The sequence below is a fragment of the Monodon monoceros genome, unplaced genomic scaffold, assembly GCF_005190385.1.
Source record: "Monodon monoceros isolate NGI ecotype Baffin Bay Population unplaced genomic scaffold, NGI_Narwhal_1 Super_Scaffold_2, whole genome shotgun sequence".
Lineage (NCBI taxonomy): Eukaryota > Metazoa > Chordata > Mammalia > Artiodactyla > Monodontidae > Monodon > Monodon monoceros.
The window spans coordinates 90,361,093-90,386,489 of record NW_021703776.1 but is presented as its reverse complement, the minus strand read 5'-3'; the positions used below and the strand labels follow the sequence as shown (position 1 = coordinate 90,386,489).

Below are 25,397 nucleotides of genomic sequence, written 5' to 3'. Positions count from 1 at the left end.
TTGCTAGAAAGTAAGAGAAACATGTCAGTGTGTACACGCACACACACACACACACACTTAAGTAAAAGTGCTCAAATTTACGACTGTTCACAGGTATTATGCTGACAGTAACTGTGGCAATTTCTGACTTCCAGTTGGTTGTTTAACTTCTAACCGTGAATCGTGGCTGTTCACAGTGAGTGGTATCTGTTGATTGAGGATATCTTTATATCTGAAACAAAATGTTAGCAGTATGACTTTCATTGCCTTGCAGCTAAACTCAGCTGTTATTTTCTTTGTAGATGAGCTCCCTCTGGAACAGCACAACCTTTCTTTATCCTCCTTGGAGTTCGTGCCAAGGGAAAGCACCGTGCACAGCACTGCACACGTGGCCTTAACAGAAACCGCTCCAGGGTCCCGGCAAAGCAGTTCTCTCCACGTGAGATCATCTCCATCTGCCAGTACTTTTGATACAAACTTTTTTAACCAAGGAAAATGGACCCAAAGTACAGCAGATCACAGCATCTTTGTGGCAAATTATGTGTCAGTGACGAGCAACGAGGTCATAGATGATGATGAAATGGATAACTTTTTGCCAGAGACTTCCTGGACCACTTCTCGCGTGGTTTCTCCCATACGATACGTCACACTCAGTCTGCCAGGGCTGCTCAAAGAAACGTTAGACTCCATGCCGACTCCATCGTTACCCATCATTTCTTTACAAGATGAAGAAGTGACATCAGCCTGGCAAAACACAGTGCAACAACCAACAATGTCTGCTGAATCCCCCAATCATTTCAGTGCTTTTCGGTCAGCTTTTCCCACTTCCAAGGGCATAATTCCAACTCCTAGCAGGAACTTGGTGTTTTATCCTACTGACACTTACGGGCACGTTTCAAGTAGGACTTTGCCGAAGATCATGGCTTCAGGAGCAGAGGGCGCAGAAACCCTCCTCAGCTCGCGGTATTCCGAGCCTCGACCGCCACGTGATGGTGTCACTCGGCAGCCTCCTCCCCCGTCAGGGCAGGTCTCACCGCCTCCAGAGGATGCTCTGGCCGCAGGTACAGACAGATACTCTGATGTGACTACCGCTTTGGGTCAAAGTCTGGATGAAACCGTCTCTCCAGGTGCTCACGGCTCTGCGGCTCTGTCCCAGATGGCCCTTGCCTTTGGCAGCAGCAGTGCACGTTTGGCTTTGTTTTCAACTCCTCTCGTGTCTGGATTGTTCTCTACTCAATCAGCCGGTGTTTCATATAACCCCTGTCTTCCCGCCAGCTCCAGTGAGGCATCAGAACTGCCTGGCCATTCAGAGGTCCCAAGTCGCGCGGGTGACACTCACGTCTGGAGCCCAGTGTCTTCGTTCAGACCGTACACGTGGTGCGTGTTGTGCACTGCGGTGTCGCCTCGGCCTGTGCTGTCAGCGAGCCTCACGGAGAAGGACGTGGGGTCCGGGGATGGTGCTGAGACCCTGTCCCTGACCCTCTCAGAAGTGAGCAGCATCTCTCCACCGAGCAGCGTCATGGTGGACTTCTCTGAATTTGACGAGGGCCCGCGAGAATTTCATACACTTTTCCCCTCAAGACCGATGGTTCCCCTCTCTTCTCCATCTGTGGAAATCTCAGCAACGAGCACCGGTATTTCAGCTGAGGGGGAAATGAGTAGTGTGATGACCGCACAGATGTACCCTCCCCAGGGCCACCTCTCTGTGCCTGTGTCACCTGACGCTGCTGCTTTTGCCTCCTCCTCTGTCACCGAAACTCAAGTAATGCCATCCAGTGTGACAGCCGTGCTTTCCTCGGTCACCCCAGGTGCTCTCCTTGACTCTTCTTTCCCCATCACAGCAAATAAAAACACCCCATCACTTGCCATCAGAGGCCCAGGTCTTCTTACGTCTTACAGTTTGGACCTGTCGGCACAGCCTTCGCTTTTTCCTGACGGAGAACCTGCCAGTTTTTCCCCACGTGAAAGTGCAAGTATTTGGGATTTTACATCCAGCTTTTTCTCCACTCCACCACTGGAATTCAGCAGCTGGGTCTCTCCATCTTCAGAAGTACTTGCTTCTCCGTCTCCGAGGTCAAGTGATCTGTCCACCTTCATTTCTCAGGCATTTTCTACCTTGGTCGCGACACGTTCGTTGACCAACTCTGTCAGTTCTCGGTCACCTCAGCTTTCTGTTCCCAATTCCACAAACCTTGACCTTTCTCAGCTCTGGCCAAGCTCAGATCTTCCTTTAAGCAGCTTCACTTTTCTCCCTAGTTACTCTGAAATGTCACTACAATCCAGCTTTCCCTCCAGTTCTCCAAAGTTTTCTGAAGCACCCACAGTGTCAGCCACAGATGCCGAAGCTCATTTTACCTCAGCTTTCACTGCAACTACCTCCTATTTTGAGTTTTCACTCATGTCCCATGAATCTGCAGTCACCACACTGGTGCCCTCCAGTTCTGAGCCCATTTTGACTGCTGAAACTCACTTAACATCACTTCTGACTGCTGTTCCTACTACACCCGTTTTAACTGAATCTTCTGTCTTTTCAACCCTGACACCTTCTGATGATGGTATCAGTGCTATGAACGATCCCACGTCCATCTTACCCTCTTTCTCTGAAGTCATCCCTGTCACCACAGTGCTGATCAGCACTGGGTACCTGCCATCAGCGTCGTCGTTTCTTCCTGAGGTGATCCGCTCGCCTCTGCCTACAGAGCCAGGTGGTACGCGTGGCCCATCATTCACACCCACAGATTTACCGAGGAACACCTCCACTCAACTGAGCACATCTGATACCAGCGCTGGCCCTGAGAATTCTCTTCACACCACCCTGAACAGCAGAACTGTGGGTCAGAACCGTCACGAGGGCAGCACGGTTCTCCCCCCGCCATCCCTTCATCCCGCGACCACCCCCGCTCCCGAAGCGACGGTTCATACTCCAGCGCTGGTCACCACCAAGTCGCCGTATGTGTGTGATATTACGGTTCCTGATGCCTATTTGATCACAACTGGTAAGGCCCTGCTTCACATCACTTCTCTGGGTTGGGGTGATCTTCCAAAGGTGTTTATACGAAATGCTTATGTGATGTATGGCATCGTGGCAAAGAGTGTAGGCTTTGGACCCAGACGACTCCTGGGTTGTAGTCCTTCCTCACTGCTTTGCCAGCTCCCATGAGTTCTCCGGACAGTTAGACAGTTAGGCTTCTCTAAGCCTCAGTTTCCTCAACTATTAAGCAGGGATGATGGTGGCACCTACTTCTTTGGGTTATTATAAAGATCTAAATGCATTAATGCATATAAAATATTTAACCCAGTGCCCAGCATATAAGAAGCGTCCATAAAATATTACAAATTAGTAGCAATGAAAACAAAGGAAAGATTTAAATGAGCCTTAGAAATGTTTGCTGGGATGTTTGTCTTTGGAGCTCGTAACCCATTGGATGCGTAGATGACACGGGTAAAGCAAAACGCCTTCACGTTTCGTTCAAGCAGTTAGTTGGGCAAATGTGTAAGGGCCACCACTGCAATTTCTTACTCATTTACTGTTCTGACTTTTCCTGGAAAGGAGGGGCCCCTTTGTTCTCACATAGTCCTGTAAATGTCACTTGGAGCAGAGGAACGTGGAGTGGCTCAGCATCCTCTGAATTGGGTCACAGCCTTCAACCTTCTCCCCAGCCTGCAGCCCGAGGCACCAGCCGACAGGCAGCAGCTTCCCTTGCAGCTGCCGGCTGCTTTAGTCACATGAAGCTGGAATACCTTTGATGTCATGTCTGAACAAGTCTGGTGACTGTGGCCCCTTGATCAGACTCTCCCACTTGTTCCTCCTGAGAAGTGGCAAGTTGCGCATGAAGTCGGTGCCCTGTTAATATGTACTTAAGTACGGCATGTGGCTGATCAGTAACCTGGCTCTGTGTATTGGTGTCGATGGGGATGGGGGACAGAAAGGAGGAAGGGGGAGAAGGTGGCAGGAGAGGTGGAGCAGGAATGCAGCGGACGGACAGGGAAGGTGGAGGGGAGGAGGGAGGAGAATGCCCTGGGTCTTTTTTCTCCATGCTGAGACCAGGGAGGGCCGTCGATCCTCTGCCTGTTCATAATGACACTGAGCTGATTTGCAGTGCTGGCCCGCAGAGCTGTGCAGGAGTACATCATTATGTCCATCAAAGAGGTGTTGAGGAGCCACTTCAACCGTGTGGTGGAGCTCAAGGTGGGTGCCTGCGGCATGGAAGTCTGGTGGGGGAGTCCGAGTCGAATGCACATCATAACGGGAGTGAGACATTTGCTTTCCTCTCTCCCCTCCCTTCTCCTGGTGGACACCTACTCATCCTTTGGATCTCTGCTCAAACATTGCTTCTCCAGGGAAGCCCCTTCTGACCCCAGATGAGGCCAGGTTTAGTCCATCATGGGGATGTGCTGGCAGAACTGGAACAAAGGGCTCTAAGACCAGAGTTTGGGGTGATGACCTAATGATCTCGCTTCCCTTTATTTACATGGAAGGGCTTGGATTAGAGTTTAGAGTGAGTGCGTATGTATGTTTCTGTACATCGAGTGAGATAGAGATAGATTTCTAGATGTTTTTTGCTGGACGTCTGCTGGTGCCTTCTCTCTCCTGATAAGCTCAGAAAGCCCCGCTCTAGGTCTGCACCATCCCGAGCAGAGCCATGAGCCACGTGTGGCTGTTGAGCACGTGAAATGGGGCTTGTTCCAAGTGAGATGTGCTGTCAGTGCAAAATACACACCAGATTTCAAAGACTTAGTGCAAAAAGGAATGTAAAATAGCTCAATAATTTTTTGCATTGCCTACAGTTGAAATGACATGTCAGATATATTGGCTTAAGTAAAATGTTTTTAAAATTAATTTCAACCGTTTCTTTTTTTTTTTTTTTTTTTTTTTTTTTTTTGCGGTACGCGGGCCCCTCACTGCTGTGGCCTCTCCCGCCGCGGAGCACAGGCTCTGGACATGCAGGCCCAGCGGCCATGGCTCACGGGCCCAGCTGCTCCGCGGCATGTGGGATCCTCCCGGACCAGGGCATGAACCCGCATCCCCTGCATCGGCAGGCGGACTCCCAACCACTGCGCCACCAGGGAAGCCTCCACCTGTTTCTTTTTATTTTTTTTAACGTGGCCACTAGAAATTTAAAAATTGCGTATGTGCCTCACATGTTTCTCTTGGACAGCTCTACTTAGTAGAGTAAGTGCTCCTTTTTATGCGGGGTAAGTACAGTAAAACACCTTGAATCCTCCTTAGTTCCTTATTCAGTTCATATTATTGACTCTTCTTTTGCACTGTCCTTGCTCTTGTAATTTTGTGCTGTTTTTGAGAAAGTTGACAGATATGTAAGAGGCATAACTAAAATAAAATTTTAATTATCTCTGAAGCAATACCCCTTCATTTAAAACTATTTTTTTTTAACTTTATTATTTTTCTACTCAGTATGATTTCCTTTAAGTTTGAATTATGGTACCCTCAAATTTAATAATTATCATCTTTTGCATTTTTTATTTTCATAGGTTTATGAACTGTTCGCTGACTTCACTTTTCTGGTAACATCTGGTCCGTTCGTTTACACAGCAATATCAGTCATAAATGTACTTATAAATAGTAAGCTTGTTCGTGACCAGACTCCTTTAATCTTGGCTGTGAAACCCTCCTTCCTTATGCCAGAGTCCAGATTCCAAGTTCAAACGGGTAAGAAAATTGAGCATAGTTGTTTTGATTTGTAAATAGAATTTCACTTTATTTTTTGTGTTTCAAAATAATTTGGGGAGGATTATGTTAAAATTTGTTAAATTTCAAAAAACTTCATAATTATGGAGAATTTCCAGCATATACAAAAGTACACAGAATAGTTTAATGCATCCCAGGTACTCATCGTATGGCTTCAACAATTTTCAACTCCTAGCCACTTCTGTTACATCTACACCCCCATCGACACTCCCTCCTCTCATGTTATTTTGATATGGCATCATGTCATCTCATTCATAAATATTTCAGCCTATGCCTCTAAAAGATAAGACTATTAAACATATATACACACACATAACATATGCACATACATACATATACATGCATGCATACACATACATATGTCCACAATATCATTATCACACCCCCTAAAATTAACAGTGATTCCTCAATGTCATTTAACTTTTTTTTTTGGCCGTGCTGAACTGCATGTGGCATCTTAGTTCCCCGATCAGGGATCGAACCCATGCCCCCTGCAGTGGAAGCGTGGAGTCTTAACCTGGACCGCCAGGGAAGTCCTCTCATTTAACTTTTTATTATGGACGTTTTTAAACATATACAGAAGTAGAGAGAATACCATATTTAGCCCACCCATGCCCGTACAAACTTTAAAAATTATCAGCATTTTCCCAATTTTGTTTCATGTATCTCACACAGACGTTTTTTGAGGAAGCTAGAGTGTTTTAAAACAATACCAGGTATCATGTAGTTTCACCCATAAATACTTAAGAATTCATCTCTAATGAATTTATTTCTATTTGAAATGTTTCAGTGTTGCATCTTTTGATGCTCCAATTATTATCTTAGATATTTTTCCATTTTAAAATGATACGAGTCACCTTCACCTTGCGTGTAGTCATTTGGTACAGTTGGCTTGCTACATTTCCATGATATGATACATATAAATAACACATCATAGACCCTCGTACACCGTTGGTAGGAATGTAAATTGGTGCAGCCACTATGGAAAACAGAATGAAGGTTTCTCAAGAAACTAAAAATAGAACTACCATATGACCCAGCAGTTCCACTCTTGGGTATGTATTCAAAAAAAAAAGAAAACACTAATTTGAAAAGATACATGCACCCCAATGTTCATAGCAGCATTATTTATAGTTGGCAAGATATGGAAACAACCCAAGTGCCCCTCAACAGATGAATGGATAAAGAAGATGTGGTACACACACACACACACACACACACACACACACACACACACACACAATGGGATACTACTCAGCCATAAAAAAAGAATGAAAAAAGAAGGAAAAGTTTGCCATTTGTAGCAACATGGATGGACTTAGAGTGTATTATACTAAGTGAAATACGTCAGACAAAGACAAATACTGTATGATATCACTTATATGTGGAATCTAAAAAATAAAACAAGCTAGTGAATATAACAAGAAACACACTCATAGATATAGAGAACAAACTAGTGGTTACCAGTTGAGAGAGGCAAGGGGGGAGGGGCAATATAGGGGTAGGGGATTAAGAGGTACAAACTACTATGTATAAAGTAAATAAGCTTCAAGGATATATTGTACAATACAGGGAATATAGCCAATATTTTATAATAACTATGGATGGAGTATTACCTTTAAAAATTGTGAATCACTGTGTTATACACCTGAAACGTATATAATAATGTACATCAACTATATCTCAATTAAAAAATAATAACACATCATAGTACTTAATCCTGTACTGTGGATCAGAGTTCATTGATTTACACACTGTTTTGTCCCTCTCCTCGTTACTTAATACTAAAGAAACACCTTGTTCATGGGACTGTGATACTGTCCTTTTCAGTACTGCAGTTTGTGCCTCAGAGTGTGGATACGGGCTTCTGCAACTTCACCCAGCGCATCGAGAAAGGCCTGATGATAGCTCTCTCTGAAGTGAGAAAACACCACCAGGGGACGTATAACCTCACAGTGCAGGTGAGAATAGCACTGAATGCAGAACAAGACGCTTTATCTTTTAGAGAGGAGCTAGTTTCATAATGTTTTGTTTAAGACACACTTACCTCTTACTAATTCCCTCCAGCAGAGGAGATTTAGTTCACATGGATTAGAAATCATCTCTTTCCATGGCATCGAGTCCACAGAGCATGAATAGGCTAAGTATATTTGAACATTGTGGAGGAGCCCAGTAACCAGGGAGTTCAGATATGGTGAGCTGAAGAGAGACGAGCCCATGTAGGAAATGCAAGAATGTTCCAGAAAAGAACTTAAATATCAACTTTAAGTATCAACTTAAATATCCAATGGGGGCAATGCCTAAATACACTAGCGTTTCATATTATGGAATTTCGTTTCATGGAATACCATGAAATGCAGTTCTTCACTCTAAAAACAGAATACAGCTACGAATCAAAGGATAGGTTTTGTAGGTATTACGTGGAAACTGCTGATGTTTTTACATTTCTTTGATATTTATCCCTCCATATTCTTTGTTCTCTCTTTCTCAAATTCATTTTAAGTAGATTTTGGTGATCCTGGATTCACCCTCCCTATTTCTTATTTTTTCCATTTCTTTTTTAAATTCCCTATTTTAACAGATTTCTAAACCTTGTCCTCTAAGTTATTAATTTAGTCTTCAGATGTGTTCATTATGTTATTCAACCCCTCTATTGAATTTTCTTTTAGCCATCATTGTTTTTCATTTTTATTTGCTCTTTTTTCATTGCAGCCTTTCGTGTTACGATGCAGGCTTATCTTGAATGATGATACAATATTTCCTTGAAAGTTTCTGGAGACATTAATTAGTATTTTTAATACGTTGTCTTCCGTGTACTAAGTTGTCTCTGTTTGCTCTGCATTCTTTGCCATTGTTCTGTGTTGATCTTGGTCCTTGACTTTGGTGCTGTTAGGTTTCTGTAATCACCTGTAGACCATTGGTGGCTGTCTCTAGGAATGAGGAAGCAGGTGGTTAGTTTTGGCACCTTGTTCATCTTTCCACTTCAGCTGTAGAGTCTGTGTCTACATAAGCCTTGTCTCCTGAGGGGAGGATTCATTGGGGCCCTGGGTACCAGGCAATGTGTGGTCATGGACAGCCAGCGTGGGCACCCCTGCCCGCCGTGTGAGATGAGGAAGCTGTACCCTGGGGATGGAGTGAGTTAGTGTGTTTTTCATGGCAGAGCTGCTCTTTCTTTCAGTCTCTTTCTTTCTTTGTCTCTTGTGTGCACTGCGGTTAACTCCACCCACCTTCCTGCCTAGGGGGCCATGCCACACGGGGTCTTCTGTCCTCTTAGGCAGGGAGCTCATCTTCCTCAGGCAGCGGTTCTTCGGGCTCCTGGGGTGAAGGTGGAGCTGCTAGCACTTCTGAGTTGGCCTGGGTGTGAAGTTGGAAGGGAGAAGGGAGGGAGACAACCGACTCAGCTGTTGGCACTCAGTGTTTAATTAGTGACCCGGATCAGGGTCTCAGCTCCTGCAGATCTCTGCCCTGGAGGCCTCCTGGGGCCCCTGAGGGAGACCACTCTCAGTCTACTGTGGTCTGTGCCTGTGTGTGTTTGGGGTCTCGGTTCCCTCCGTTCTGGTTTGTATCAACAGGATCCCACCCTCTCTCCATCTTTCAGTAATTTGACAGAATCTCTGGTTTTCTTCCATTCTCAGTGCTGTTGTGGATTTATTCCCCTTTGTTCATCTTGTTGTTATTTCAGTGGGATTTGGGGTGGGAAAGAAAAGGGGAGGGACTGTAAATACATGTGCTCAGTTCCCCACTTAATGTAAAAAACGTTTTCAATAAACTAAGGGTTTAAGAGTATTACAAAAGGGAATCAGGTTGTGAAGCCAATTACTCTTCCTTTAAAAATGCACCTTTAGGGCTTCCCTGGTGGCGCAGTGGTTGAGAGTTCGCCTGCCGATGCAGGGGACACGGGTTCGTGCCCCGGTCTGGGAAGGTCCCACATGCCGCGGAGCGGCTGGGCCCGTGAGCCGTGGCCGCTGAGCCTGCACGTCCAGAGCCTGTGCTCCGCAACGGGAGAGGCCACAGCAGTGAGAGGCCCGCGTACCACACACACACAAAAAAAGCTCCTTTAAAAAGAACTTGGTGAGGGAAATTGTGAGAGCAAAATCATAGTCAGGCTTTTGGCTAGACATTTTAATTTATTTTAGAAGCTTATTCTGATTTCTTTCTTTCAGATCTTGAATATCACCGTGGGGTCTTCAAGGCTGGCTCCTCGCCGGGGCCCAGTGAACATTGTCTTTGCTGTCAAAGGCTCGCAGGGGTTTCTGAATGGGTCTGAAGTGAGCGAAATGCTAAGGAACTTGAGCGTGGTGGAGTTCAGTTTCTACCTGGGATACCCAGTGCTGCAGGTGGCCGAACGTGAGTGCTGCTCTCCTGGGGACGCGGCCGCGAGTGCTTGTGTGGGTGGGCCTCTTCTTTTCAAGTAAAATAGCTAACAGAAATCTGGAATATAAACTGGAGCTTCTCAGATCATGCCAGGGTGGGCCTCCAGAACCCTCCTCTCCCACTGGGCTTGCTTTATTATTCCCTTTAGAGAGCCAAGGGCACTATCAAAGATTATACCGGTTCTGAAAACGGTGAAACCAGAGAGACTGAGAACAGATTTGTGGTTTCCAGGGGTGAAGGATGCGAGGAAAGCAATTTTCGGGGGGGGGGCGGTGATGAGAATGTCTTGTATTTTTATTGTGGTGGTGGTTCCATACGTCCATGCATTTGTCAAAACCCATAAAACTGTACACCAGAAGGAGTGGGGTTCACTGTGTGTACACTTAAAAAGAAAAAAGAAACAGAAATGAAAACAAACAAAACCTTCCTTCCTGGTGGAAGCGATTTAATTCACAGTACAAATGGAGTGGAGGTAGGGGAAACGTTTGCTTCAAAACGTTTAAAATACAGTAGATTCCACCCCAAATACAGTAGATTCCAGAGTTGAAGTCAGGCAAAAAAGATATCAAAATCTTTTTCAGAATGGAGCGGCCAGAAGGTTTAATGGTTCTTGTCGTATTTTCGTGTACTGTTAATTAAATGGAAAGGAATAACTTGTAAAATGCAAAAGTAGACAGGGGTAAAATGGTTATTTACAAATAGCAACTTTCAGTGATAGGAGATTGTCACTTTACCCTGTCTGAGTCATTGCTGGGAAATTCCAGGGCTCTGAGGTGCACGGCGTGAAAAATTCATTGCTCTGGAACAATGACATTTCCCTTGAAAAAAGCTTACGGGTGAGCTGTCTGTGAAGTAGTGTCCCATCGTGTTACTTGAGTAAGCCCTTTCTTGCTATTTCTCCCTCTTTCTCCCGGAGACTAAGGTGCTCAGGACCCTCCCACTGACCCTGCCTTCCCCCCAGCCTGACACTTTGTTCTTCCATAGGCAGAGCTAATTGGTATAGGAGAGGCAGTGTGCTGTGACTTACGCGGCGCTCCCTAGAACACTCACCTTTCTGACTGTTGCAGACAGGTTTTTTACGTATCTTTCTCCCTTTCTCACCCTTTCCTTTTTGTAGCCTTCCAGTACCCACAGCTTAACTTATCGCAGTTGTTGAAGTCCTCTTGGGTAAGAACAGGTATGTTTAACTTATGTAACGTTTTTGGGAACTGTAAGAGTGAGAAGTCTGTTGGGGGGGTGGTATTGAGAAGGCTACTGCCTTTCCTGTTTCTGAGTCCTAAATTCAGGGCAAAATGTACCTTAGATTCTTGGCAAAGAATGAATGAGAAAGGGATTCAAATTTGGCTGTGGGAACGTGTCCCACTGAGTTACGGCACAAAAAGGACTGGCTTTCTTTAAAATTCATACATCAAGTTCAGGGCAAAGTCTAACAGGAATTGACCATCTTCTGAACAGAATAGGACAAGGTTCTGAAGCAAGGATCTCTTTTTTTCCCTAAAAGCCTCATATGTCTGGTTTTATAAGGACAAATAAGGTAACTTGGTGAGCCAATAAGAAGCATGTTTTAAAGTCTTGTGGGCCTGGGTCAGATATTTATAGCTATGGCGTTGCAAATAAAGGCTTTCTAACTTGGTATGCAGAAGTGTAAAAGATAGTTGGATGCTCAGCGGGTACCCAGCATGTAAGCAGCACAATGAGTAAGCAACTGGTCTTGGGGAGGAAACTTGTAGAGTGGGGATAGTCACCACTGACAGGTTCCCGGACCCTGCCAGCTCTCGTTGCTTCACATACAACATCGCATATAAAGGCTCCACCTCTTTGCATGGTACAGTGGCCTTATTTTCCAGATAATTTTCATAGTGGTTAAGTGACTTGCCCGTGGTCCTATCTCACAGGGGATTTGAGCCAGTTCTGGCTGGAAAGCACAAGCTTTTTTCTCCTGTAAAGGCTGACAAGATGTTGTCTGTTTAGATAACCTAGATGTCTGAAGACAGGCCTCCTTATCTCGAGTCAGTTAATGAGTCTAAATTTTGAGTCAAGATAAGATATGAACTCAAACCATTTCCAGAAATTTTGCAATACGTGCAGACAGAACGTTTGATCTTGTGTAGGAGCTCTGAGCTGCAAAGCTCCCGAACTGCCGAGCTCCTGGGACTTCTGGCCACCGGTCTTTGTAAACTTTAGAGATAAGACCTGTGGGCTACCCTCCCCGGACTCTCCCGCACCTCGTTCAGCTTGCCTCTTTCCCCTTTTAATGCCTCCTCTCTGGGAACTGGCATTTTACAGTAATCCTGCGTTAATTTCTCTTGTGTACACATCCTTTTCTCTCCACTGCTAACTCGTTTTGGGGCCCGTGTGTGTTTCACCTTAAATGTAGTCCTCCTGGGTGTTGTTGAGAAGCAGCTCCAGAATGAAGTGTTTCAAGCTGAGATGGAGCGCAAACTGGCCCAGCTGCTCAGCGAAGTTTCCACTAGAAGGCGGATGTGGAGAAGGGCTACCATCGCTGCCGGGAACAGCATGGTACAGGTAAGAAGAAGGCCAAAGGAGTAGGGAGGGGAAGGAGAGAGAGCCGTCTAAAAATGGGCTGTATCTTCATGCAAGTGGAAAATGCCAGGAGAAAATGCTGCCAAATAGACTGATTGCTATCATAGGCAGCCACTGAATGTGTCAGCATTTCAGTTCCACTGGAGCCTAGACAGATGTTTCCCGAGTCCTTAGTAAGGGTCCGTACAGCAAATGGCCTTGTGGGGACCACAACAAAAGAATATATAAGTGGGTTGCCGTACCATTGGAGGACCTGAGTTTTCAAAGAGTAGTTTTTTAATTACCAAAAATGTAGTCAGTTTTATGGAATGGTAGGCATTATTGATAGCGTCATAGAGACAAATCGTTCAGCTGGAAGAGACCTTGAGAGGCCGGAAAGAGGAAAATGTTCTGCCCTCTATTCTGGCAGTCTGTCCTCTCTGCCTCCTGCCAGCCCTGCTTGTCTCGTGTTACCCAAATTGCCTTCACTACGTAAACTGGCAGAAAGTTACAAATGACAGATTCATTTGAATCCCAAAGTGACCCCTTTAAAAATGCACACACTCAGAGAGAGCTGGAGGTTGGGCTGTAATTTCTTCCCATCTCCATGTGAATTACATTATTTTGGATTTTTTTCTTTACCAAATGCTGACTTGTAGAGCTAGGAAAAGGGGATATTTAGAGCTATGGCGTTTCAGAGACAGGAAGGCAGGGTGAAACCCTGGCGTGCAGGGGTGGGGAGGTTGGTGGTTTAGAGGCTTTAGAGAGAGAGATGTGAAGCTGACACTGGGTAGGGGAGCTGGGCAGTTTGTGGAGAGCTGACATCATCATCATCCCTCAACCCTTTTACCAAGTTTTCCCCTGTAAGTGTTGCTCTTTGTTTTCCCTCCCAGAAAGGCGGTTGTTAGGTTTCTATAATAGTTCCTTTGCCGGATGCAGTAGAATATAGGGAAATTTAAAAACTCATTAAAAAATTGAGAGCGATATTAAACAAATAACTATAAAACTAAGAATAAAAATGAAAATGAATTACAAAAGCCTTGCTTTGTTTAGGAGCTCTGGCTTCACAGAGCTCAAGGTCTGGGTGGAGGTTAATTTCTGCACATAAAACAGTTATAGAGTACCATAAAACTACAGAATGAGATGCTTGATTAGTTCTGCAAGTTCCCTGAGATAGAAATGCGGGATTCATGGAAGTTAACTAAGCCATCCCAGACTAACGGTGCCATCTGATGGATTGCTTAGAAACCGTTCCCTACGTCTCTTCCCCTTTAGAATGACCAAGCACGAAGATGTAGATAAGAATTTATGTACAACAGTACAGGACTCTTCATCAAAACATAATGTGTAAAAGTGAAAGTATTGGAACAACCTAATGTCCAGCAATTGGAGAATGGGCAAAAAAATTGTAGTGAAATCTTTATATGTTGGAAAATCCCATTATCAGTTTTTTTTTTAATTAGTGAGGGAATATAGAAAAAAGCTCAAGTAAAGAGAGGCTACAAAAGAATGTGTGCAGGGGCTTCCCTGGTGGCGCAGCAGTTGAGAGTCCGCCTGCCGATGCAGGGGACACGGGTTCGTGCCCCGGTCTGGGAGGATCCCACATGCCGCGGAGCGGCTGGGCCCGTGAGCCATGGCCGCTGAGCCTGCGCGTCTGGAGCCTGTGCTCCGCAACGGGAGAGGCTGCAGCAGTGAGAGGCCCGCGTAGCGCAAAAAAAAAAAAAAAAAAGAAAAAAAAAGAAATTGAAAATGTTGCCCCAAATGATGACTCCATTATACCATGGTTTTATGGATTCTATATATGAATCTGATGAAAAGTCATCTAGAAAGATGCTGGGATTAGATTTTACTGACTGTTACTTTCAGATTGGAGAAGCTTACAGAATTTTTTTAAAAAAATATTTATTTATTTGGCTGTGTTGAGTCTTAGTTGTGCCATGTGAGATCTAGTTCCCTGACCAGGGATCTAACCTGGGCCCCCTGCTTTGGGAGCGTGGAGTCTTAGCCACTGAACCACCAGGGAAGTCCCTAGAATCTTTACTCAAGGTGGCTATCACTGGATATTTGGGTATATGGTTTCTGCAAGAAGAAGCATTTCTAAAACTTATCAGAACTTTAAAATGGAATAAATAGGCATGTAGGTAGAGGGACAGGTGGATATAATCTATTGCTTTTCAGTAGCCCTTTATAGTATTCCATTCTGAAGGCTAATAAAAATTAACCACTGCAGCACATTTCCAGGGAAAGAAGTAGGTGGTTAGGGAGCAGAAGTGGTCAAGGAACTAGCCTAGAAACAGCAAATAGAGGGCTGCACGGGCGAGCCGTTATAAAGATATAGAGTTGTAAAGAACAGGGCTTCCCTGGTGGCACAGTGGTTGAGAGTCCATCTGCCGATGCAGGGGACACGGGTTCATGCCCCGGTCCAGGAAGATCCCACATGCTGCGGAGCAGCTGGGCCCGTGAGCCATGGCCGCTGAGCCTGCGCGTCCGGAGCCTGTGCTCTGCAGCGGGAGAGGCCACAACAGTGAGAGACCCACGTACCGCAAAAAAAAAAAAGAACAGATTCTCCAGGGATGAGAGTTTGGACCTGTGTTAAGGATCTTTATACATGATCTGGAAGTAGGCATTCACAATGAAATCATGAAATAGTTGATTTGCCAAAAGTTCCCAGTGGTAAAGAAGGAGGCCAGCAGCTATGTCCAGAGCACAGGGCACTATTACAGTTCTGTACATGTGGCTAGAAAAGTAGCAGCTGCATTTTGCCAATGGCAAATGTAGAGACCAAACATTCAAATTACGTGTACAAAATAGAGGGCTTGGAGTTATCGTTGATCTTTCTCTCAGAACGTCAGTCCACCATTTTGCTGCAGTCTAAAAGGGGCCATAAAGTTGTTGCATATTACTAAGAGAAATAGCAACAAAATAGAAAGCTATATTTATGCAAAACAGTGATATATCGAGTGTACTAGATTCTAAGGTACTAATGTAAGAGTACTTCACTGTTCAAGGTCCTTTTTGACCCACCTCCTAGAGAAATGGAAATAAAAACAAAAATAAACAAATGGGACCTAATGAAACTTCAAAGCTTTTGCGCAGCAAAGGAAACCATAAAGAAGACCAAAAGACAACCCTCAGAATGGGAGAAAATATTTGCAAATGAAGCAACTGACAAAGGATGAATCTCCAAAATTTATAAGCAGCTCATGCAGCTTAATAACAAAAAAACAAACAACCCAATCCAAAAATGGGCAGAAGACCTAAATAGACATTTCTCCAAAGAAGATATACAGACTGCCAACAAACACATGAAAGAATGCTCAACATCATTAATCATTAGAGAAATGCAAATCAAAACGACAATGAGATATCATCTCACATCAGTCAGAATGGCCATCATCAAAAAATCTAGAAACAATAAATGCTGGAGAGGGTGTGGAGAAAAGGGAACCCTCTTGCACTGTTGGTGGGAATGTAAATTGATACAGCCACTGTGGAGAACAGTATGGAGGTTCCTTAAAAAACTACAAATAGAACTACCATATGACCCAGCAATCCCACTACTGGGCATATACCCTGAGAAAACCATAATTCAAAAAGAGTCATGTACCAAAATGTTCATTGCAGCTCTATTTACAATAGCCCAGAGATGGAAACAACCTAAGTGTCCATCATCGGATGAATGGATAAAGAAGATGTGGCACATATATACAATGGAATATTACTCAGCCATAAAAAGAAACGAAATTGAGCTATTTGTAATGAGGTGGATAGACCTAGAGTCTGTCATACAGAGTGAAGTAAGTCAGAAAGAGAGAGACAAATACCGTATCCTAACACATATATATGGAATTTAAGAAAAAAAATGTCATGAAAAACCTAGGGGTGAAACAGGAATAAAGACACAGACTTACTGGAGAATGGACTTGAGGCTATGGGGAGGGGGAAGGGTGAGCTGTGACAAAGCGAGAGAGAGGCATGGACATATATACACTACCAAACGTAAGGTAGATAGCTAGTGGGAAGCAGCCGCATAGCACAGGGAGATCAACTTGGTGCTTTGTGACTGCCTGGAGGGGTGGGATAGGGAGGGTGGGAGGGAGGGAGACGCAAGCGGGAAGAGATATGGGAACATATGTGTATATATAACTGATTCATTTTGTTGTGAAGCTGAAACTAACATACCATTGTAAAGCAATTATACTCCAATAAAGATGTTAAAATGAAAAAAAATTAAAAATAGAGTACTTCACTGTTAACACCAGAGGGATATAAATTTTGGGACAAATCAGAGTACTGTTTGACCCAGCAGATTATGAATTTATGAAATTTTTTCCAGCTTGATTGTGATGTAATTGACATATAACATTGTGTAAGTTTAAAGTGTACAGTGTGTGGGGCTTCCCTGGTGGTGCAGTGGTTGAGAGTCTGCCTGCTAATGCAGCGGACACGGGTTCGAGCCCTGGTCTGGGAGGATCCCACATGCCGTGGAGCAACTAAGCCCGTGAGCCACAACTACTGAGCCTGCGCGTCTGGAGCCTGTGCTCTGCAACAAGAGAGGCCGCGACAGTGAGAGGCCCGCGCACGGCGATGAAGAGTGGCCCCCGCTCGCCACAACTAGAGAAAGCCCTCGCACAGAAACGAAGACCCAACACAACCAAAAATGAATAAATTAATTAATAAACTCCTACCCCCAACATCTTAAAAAATAAATAAATAAAGTGTACAGTGTGATGATTTGATATATGTATATATTGTGAAATGATTACCACAATAAGATAACATATCCATCGTTCACATAGTTATCTTTTGTGTGTGTGTGTGTGGTGAGAACTTTTAAGATCTACTGTCTTAGCAGATTTCAAGTATGCAATACAGTATTGTTAACTATAGTCACCATGCTGTACTTTAGATACCCAGAACTTTATGGCTGGAAGTGTACCCCCTTTGACCACCATCATCCATTTCCCTTACTCTCCACCCCTGGCAACCACCAGTACACTCTTTCTGTGAGTTTGGCTTTTTTAGATTCCACATATGTGTGAGATCATACAGTATTTGTCTTTTTCTGTTGGACTTATTTCACTTAGCATAACGCCTCCAAGGTTCATCCTATGTAGCTGCAAATGACAGGATTTTCTTCTTTTTTATGGATGAATAATACTCCATTGTGTGTGTACGTGTGGGTATATATTATGTATCATACCACATTTTCTTTATCCATGTGTCCATAGATGGACAGTTAGGTTTTTTCCCATGTCCTGCCTGTTGTAAATAATGTTACAGTGAACATGGGGTGCAGAAATGTTTTCAAGATAGTGATTTCATTTCCTTTGGAAATCCCAAAAGTGGAATCGTTGGTCCATATGCTAGTTCTAGTTTTAAATTTTTGAGCAACCTCCATACTGTTTTCCATAGAGGCTGTACCAGTTTACATTTCCACCAGCAGTGCACGAGGATTCCCTTTTCTCTACATCCTCACCACCACTTATCTCCTGTCCTTTTGATAATAGCCATTCTGACAGGTGTGAGGTGATATCTCACCGTGGTTTTGATTTGCATTTCCCTGATGATTAGTGATGTTGAGCACCTTTTCATGTACCTGTTGGCCATTTCTATATCTTTGGAAAAATGTCTGTTCAGATCCTATGCCCATATGTTACTCAGATTTTTTTTTTTTTTGCTATTGAGTTATATGAGTTCCTTAATATATTTTGGATATTAACCCCTCATCAAATAATGATTTATAAATGTTTTCTCCCATTTCATAGGTTGTCTCGTCATTTTGTTGATTGTTTCTTTTGCTGTACAAAAGCTTTTTAGTTTGATGTAGTCCCATTTGTTTATTTTTGCTTTGTTGCTTGTGCTTTGGGTGTCTTATCCAAAAAATCATTGCCAAGATGAATGTCAAGGAGCTTTTGCCATATATTTTCTTGTAGGAGTTTTATGGTTTTAGGTGTTTCCATTTGGAGTTAATTTTTGTGAGTAAGATGGTATCCAATTTCATTCTTTTGGATGTGAATATCTAGTTTTCCCAACATTTATTGAAGAGACTATCTTTTCCCCATTGATTATTCTTGGCTCCTTAGTCACCAGGGTCTTTTGTGGTTCCATATGAATTTTAGGATTGTTTATTTCTGTAAAAAAATGCCATTGGAATTTTGATAGGGATTGCATTGAATCTATAGATAGCTTTGGATAGTATGGACATTTTAACATTATTAATTCTTTTGATCCATGAACATGGGATGTATTTTCATTTATTTGTGTGTTCTTCAGTTTCTTTCATCATGTCTTATAGATTTCAGTATACAGATCTTTATCTCCTTGGTTAAATTTATTCCTAAATAGTTTATTTTTTTGAGGCTATTGTGAGTGGGACTGTTTGTTTCTTTTTCAGATACTTTGTTATTAGTGTATAGAAATACAACTGATTTCTGTATGTTTATTTTATATCCTGCAACTTTACTGAATTTACTTACTCATTCTGATTGTGTTTTGGTGGAGTCTTTAGGGTTTTCTAGATATAAGATCATGTCATCTGCAAACAGAGATGGTTTTACTTCTTCCTTTTCAATTTGGATGCCTTTTATTTCTTTTTCTTGCCTGATTGCTCTGGCTAGGATTTCTAGTAATGTGTTGAATAGGAATAGTGAGAGTGGATGGTCTCATCTTATTCCTGATCATAAAGGAAAAGCTTTCAACCTTTCACCATTGAGTACAATGTTAGCTGTGGGTTTGTCATATATGGCCTTTTCTATGTAGAGGTATGTTCCTTCTATACTCAATTTGTTGAGAGTTTTTATCATGAATGGGTGTTGAATTTTGTCAAATGCTTTTTTTGCATCTATTGATATGATCATGTGGTTTTTATCTTTCATTTATTAATGTGATGTATCATATTTATTGATTTGCATATGTTGTTGAATCTCACTTGATCATGGTACGTGATACTTATAATATGCTGTTGAATTTGATTTGCTAATGTTTTGTTGAGAATTTTTGCATCTGTATTCCTTAGAGATATTGGCCTGTAGTTTTCTTTTTTTATAGTGTCTTTACCTGGCTTTGGTATTAAGGTAATGTTAGTGTCATAAAATGAATTTGAGAGTGTTTCCGCCTCTTCAATTTTTAGGAAAATTTTGAGGATTGGCATTAATTCTTCTTTAAATGTTTGGTAGAATTCATCAGTGAAACCATCTGGTCCTGGGATTTTCTTTGCTGGGAAGTTTGTGATTACTGATTTAATTTCCTTACTCATTATTGGTCTGTTCAGATTTCCTATTTTATCATGATCCAGCCTTGGTAGGGTGTATATGGCCAGGAATTTATCCATTTCTTCTAGGTTGTCAAATTTGTTGGCATGTAATGTTCATAGTAGTCTCTTTTGATCCTTTGTATTTCTGTGGTATCTGATGTAATGTCTTCTCTTTCATTTATAGTTTTTGAGTCCTATCTCTTTTTATTGGTTAGTCTAGCTAAATTGTCAATTTTGTTTATCTTTTCAAAGAACTGACTCTTAGTTTTGTTAATCTCTTCTATTATTTTCCTATTCTCTATTTCATTTATTTCCATGCTAGTCTTTATTATTTCCTCCCTTCTGCTAACTTTGGGCTAAGTTTGTTCTTCTTTTTCTAGTTTCTTGAGGTGTAATGTTAGGTTATTTGAGATCTTTCTTTTTTCTTGATTTCATTTGTAGCTGTAAACTTTCCTCTTGTAAGTGCTTTTGCTGCATCCTGTAAGTTTTGATATGTTGTGTTTCCATTTTAATTTGTCTCAAGATATTTTTTAAATTTCCCTTTTGATTTTTTGTTTGTTTGTTTGTTCACTGGTTGTTCAGGAGTGTGATGTTTAATTTCCAAGTATTGGTGAATTTTCCAGCTTTCCTCCTATTATTGATTCTAGTTTCATACCGTTGTGGTCAGAAAAGATACTTGATATAATTTCTGTCTTTTTCGAATTGTTGAGACTTGTTTTGTGGCCTAACATATGATCTGCCCTAGAAAATGTTCCATGTGCATGTGAGAAGAATGTGTATTGTGTTGCTACTGGATAGAATGTTCTATATGTTTGTTAGGTTCATTTGGTCTATAGCATTGTTCACATCTGCTGTTTGCTTATTGATTCCTGTCTAGATGATCTATCCCTTTTTGGGAGTGGGATATTAAAGAATTTATGATATTTATTATTTCAAGAGCAGTGGTTCTCAACTGGGGATGACTTTGCCCCCCCGAGGGTACATTTGGCAGTGTCTGGAGACATTTTTGGTTGTCACAACTGGTGAGGAAGGGCATGGCTGTTGCTACTGGCATTGAGGGAGTAGAGGGCAGAGATGCTGCTAAACATTCTACTATACTTGGGATAGTCCCCCACATCAAAGAATTATCTGGATCAAAAATGGCAATAGTACTAAGGTTGAGAAACCCTGCCCTAGAAGAACAGGGAGAAAATGCTAATAGATTTGAGAAAGGATTGGCTAGAACCATCAATAGTTTCAGAGAACCAGGGATGTACCTAACTGTTATGGTTGATGTTGGGAGGACAACAGTGCCCTCCCATGACCTGTTGGAGCTGGTTGATGGCTATTCTAGGCTGGACTTGGTATGTTCTCTGTACCCTGCTTGCCCCTTCATCTCAGAGAAGACTTCGAGCAAGACAAAGCACGTTTGTTTTTCTGCACAGAGGAACTTTCATTTTGACTGTTATTCCCATCAAGAGAGCGTCTTGGGCATTCTGGGATCTGGAATGGTGTAATGACCTTATTAGGGATAGGAATAAATCCTGAGTAACACAGTCAAGATTGAGTGCCCCAAGAAAGGGTGTCTGGAAACATGAGCTTCTAAAATGCTAATAGTTTCTGTTATCTTTCAGGTGGTAAATGTGTCAAGGCTCGAGGGAGATGATAATCCCGTGCAGCTCATCTACTTTGTGGAGGATCAAGATGGAGAAAGACTCAGTGCAGTCAAGTCTTCAGATCTGATTAACAAGATAGATATCCAGAGAGCAGCCATCATCTTGGGTTACCGAATTCAAGGAGCTGTTGCCCAACGTAAGTGCATGAGGTGTGGCCCCTCACAGTCATCTGTGCTGTGCTGGGGTCAAAAGCCAGTCTTTTTCTGACAATAAACTCTGAATTTAAAGCATTCTTATGTTCGCGTAGATATAAGAGGCCAGTCATTAAAATTAATTTGCCAAGACCTTCTTTATTTTGATTGCATGCAGTTGTAGCATTCGCTGTTCTTTTTCCTACCCAGCATTTTATATTCACAGTGTTATAGTGAGTTTTAGTAGCTTGAGTTAACTTTAATAATTTTCCCCTCCTCCTGTACTATTTAAAAAAAATTTTGTCTTAGGTAAAATAATGTGTTTTCTCTGTATATATTCCAAACTCTTACATGTCATATTTTGAATGTTGATGGGGACAGTGAGTCACGCAGGAAGCTGGGAGGTGCCCTCTGCATTTATTGGCTTCCTTCTGGGTCTTTTAACACAAAGAAGTCCTTGATTCTTACCCTTTTCAATCCTGTTTCTCTCCCACCCTGTCCTCATATCACTCATAATTTAGAAAGAGGTATTTTGGTATTTCTTTATTATTGTTGGAAGAGTCTAGGCTCCTGCTCCCCTGGCAATGGCTACTCTCAGTGCCGTTGTTCCCCAACTCATAGATTTTGGGTATTTAAAATTGAAAAGGAGAGGCATGGAAGAGTATATTTCTCTAAATATACCTTTATGAATCAGACTACTATTTTGATGTGGGTGTTTTTCCTTTATAATCCTGGGAGCAATCCTTGTAAGAGCTCAGAGAAACTTGCTCCCAACAGTAAAGGGATAACTAAATGTTTAGAAGGAATTTAGCATCAGAGAGTGTTGAAAAACTCCCGAGAAACTTCGACGATGAAGGCAGTTTTTAACAAATGACAGCTTTGAAATTATCCTCCATGATGGAATGTCCTTTGTAAGAGCTATACTTGACCCTGGAAACTAACCAGGATGAGGGCCATGGGCGCACTTTCTCCATTTTATAGGTGATGATGGGAGAGTTGAAGCAAATAACCATTGGTGCTTTGTGTTTGCGTGTTTGAGATATGATTGTATATTAGTGTGTTCTATTTCAAAGCAGTGAGAAAAAAAATAATGAAGCATTTACTTGTATGTCTTCATATATGACATTTCTGATTGTCGGAGAAGTGCCCCACTCCAGCTAAGCACTTCACTTTTTAGAAAAGATTCCTTGCAGTAGGCTCTGGGCACGTTTCAAGATTACTTTCATCTGCTCTTGCACTCCTCTTGCCTCAGTTTCATGCTGAAAACCAGCAGTCCTGGGATTGGGAGCCTAAGACAACACCAGGGCCAGCTCCAAAACAGCTGCGGACTTGATGTCAGGCCCTCGTTTTGACGAGTCACAGGGTTTTACTAGGTTAGAACTAGGAAGAGGACCCAGTTGTCTCAGCTCCTCAGTTTGGTTGTGTCACTCCTATATTGTTAGCTGCTTTCATGCAAAATGAACTACATATACAAACTATATTCAGGTCAAATTAAAAAATGCAAAATTTTAACACTTTGCCACTTTCTCCATTTCCTGCATAGTCTTTGCTTTGTGATTTGTGCTTCTTTCATAGCGCTTGTGCTTGAGAGGGCTTACTCCCCTCCCTGGTCACTCTCTAAGAGGCCTAAACCCAAACTTAAACCAGCACTAAGCATCTTTTTATTGTTACATCTTTGAGTAAAAACATTCTGATCCCATAGCACGTGTTAACCATTATAGGATATGAAAAGAGCGTAAAAGTTAGTCCCTGCCCAGGAAGACTGATATATATTTGAAGAGACAAGGCTTAGAGTCATGACCATATTAATGAGCAAAGTGGTATAGTATATCAGGATGATACATTTATGTAATAAAATGCATTGTGAAAGAATAACGAGGTACCATTTACAAGACCAAGACAACCAAGGACAAAAGAACTTAGACAAGAGGAATCTAGTGTGGTCATGGAGAGGTCGTTGTGAAGTGGCCCCAACGGATGAGAGAGTTGGGCACGGAAGGGGGGCATTTTGGTTTTCAGAGCCTGGTGATTGGAACCTGAGCTTTAAGAGGACCAGGGAAGCAGTTTTAAGAAGAGCTGAATCTTGCGAGAGGATGAGTACGGAACGAAGAGGATGAGGGTCCAGAACTGGGAGGCCGGGTTAGGGAGAGGAGCTGGTGAAGGAAATTAAGGAGGACAGAGTAATTGAAGCATGATCGTGCAAGGCCATGAAAGATGTGGGGCTGAGGCAGGGGAGGGGGTGGGGAGGTTGGGGAGTGGAGGATTCAAAATAAGTAAGTTGATTTAATGTAATTTTAAAATTGACAACTGGTATAGCAGTTTCAGTTAAAAGTCATGGGTTTTTTTTGCGGTACGCGGGCCTCTCACTGTTGTGGCCTCTCCCGTTGCGGAGCACAGGCTCCAGACGCGCAGGCTCAGCGGCCATGGCTCACGGGCCCAGCCACTCCGCGGCATGTGGGATCTTCCCGGACCGGGGCACGAACCCGTGTCTCCTGCATCGGCAGGCGGAGTCTCAACCGCTGCGCCACCAGGGAAGCCCAGAAGTCATGTTTTAACTGAAGAGTTGAGGGAGAGATCTGGGTAAGGAAATGAAGGCAGTGCTCATAGACTGCTTACTGGGACTTTCTAGTTTTTGGTAAGGCAACATTCCTGCAGTGAGAATTTAGGGAGGGACCTGGTAGAATAAACTGGACATCAGGAGACGTGGAATAAACCTCACTTTGCCATTGAATTAGCCATTTTCCTTTAGACACGTCATATATGTTGCTGTGATCCCTACTGTATTGTAGATGGAATGTGTTGTGTTTGTTTACTGTGTCCCGTTCCCTGTCATCAGGAGACCATAGTCTCTCCCCAGTTGTCTTGAGCTGAAATGACAGGGACTTTCGTGGTTTCTCATGGAAGAGGGCACATTTACTGCCCAGAAGGGCTGTCCAGTAAAGGAGTGCAGAGGACTCACTGAGAGACCTTTCTTCCTCGTCTGCAGCTGTGGACAGGGTGAAGAGGCCATCATCCCCTGAGTCCCAGAGCAGCAGCCTCTGGGTCATTGTGGGCGTGGTCGTGCCAGTGCTGGTGGTGATGGTGATCATTGTCATCCTCTACTGGAAACTCTGCCGCACGGACAAATTGGACTTTCAGCCTGACACCGTGGCCAACATTCAGCAGCGTCAGAAGGTAAGGAACAGACTCCTGCCCCGCGTTCCTGTGAGCGTCCTGTGGACTGGGGTAGGGCAGGTCAGGTTCCTGGTACTGAAGGACAGGGGGGAGAGCTGGTCAGGAAATCTTTTGGCTTTAGTGGTGGTGTCCCTTTGCCTCCATGTTTGCTTAGAAACCCAGGTCTTCTGTAGTATTAAATACATGCCCAGAAAATGAAGCCATGTGAAGGCTTATCAATGCTGTGGGCTCTGAGTTCCACTGTGATTTTATTTTAGAGATGTTCAGTTAGAAGATCACATCCATTCTGTGTATGAATTCTGATCTATTTTAACCCTGGATATTTTCAGAGAACAGGAGCCAAGGAAGATTTTCTTTGATCTATGTATCTATTTCTTTCATACGCAACTCTGCTGGCCGGCTCCTTTATTTTCCGTCCACCATATTGCAAGCCTATTTGTCCACCTTGATCAAGACCACATAATCATTAAAAAATGGTAATACATGCCTTAAACATTTTAACTATATATATATATATATATATATATATATATACACACACACACACACATATACACACACATACATATATATACACACACATACATATATATACA

The 25,397-nt window shown here is 42.9% G+C and overlaps 1 protein-coding gene across 1 annotated transcript in view; it reads left to right on the top strand.

The window, feature by feature from the left end:
• The first annotated feature begins 232 nt into the window (after positions 1–232).
• KIAA1549 (KIAA1549 ortholog) overlaps positions 233–25,397 on the top strand; it is an 87,456-nt gene continuing 62,291 nt past the window's right edge. The window contains exons 1-9 of the mRNA XM_029233072.1: positions 233–2,975; positions 4,080–4,168; positions 5,473–5,650; positions 7,520–7,650; positions 9,853–10,036; positions 11,181–11,240; positions 12,441–12,589; positions 21,455–21,632; positions 24,614–24,801. Coding sequence (XP_029088905.1) covers positions 233–2,975; positions 4,080–4,168; positions 5,473–5,650; positions 7,520–7,650; positions 9,853–10,036; positions 11,181–11,240; positions 12,441–12,589; positions 21,455–21,632; positions 24,614–24,801 — 3,900 coding nt within the window. The remainder of the gene's footprint in view (positions 2,976–4,079; positions 4,169–5,472; positions 5,651–7,519; positions 7,651–9,852; positions 10,037–11,180; positions 11,241–12,440; positions 12,590–21,454; positions 21,633–24,613; positions 24,802–25,397) is intronic.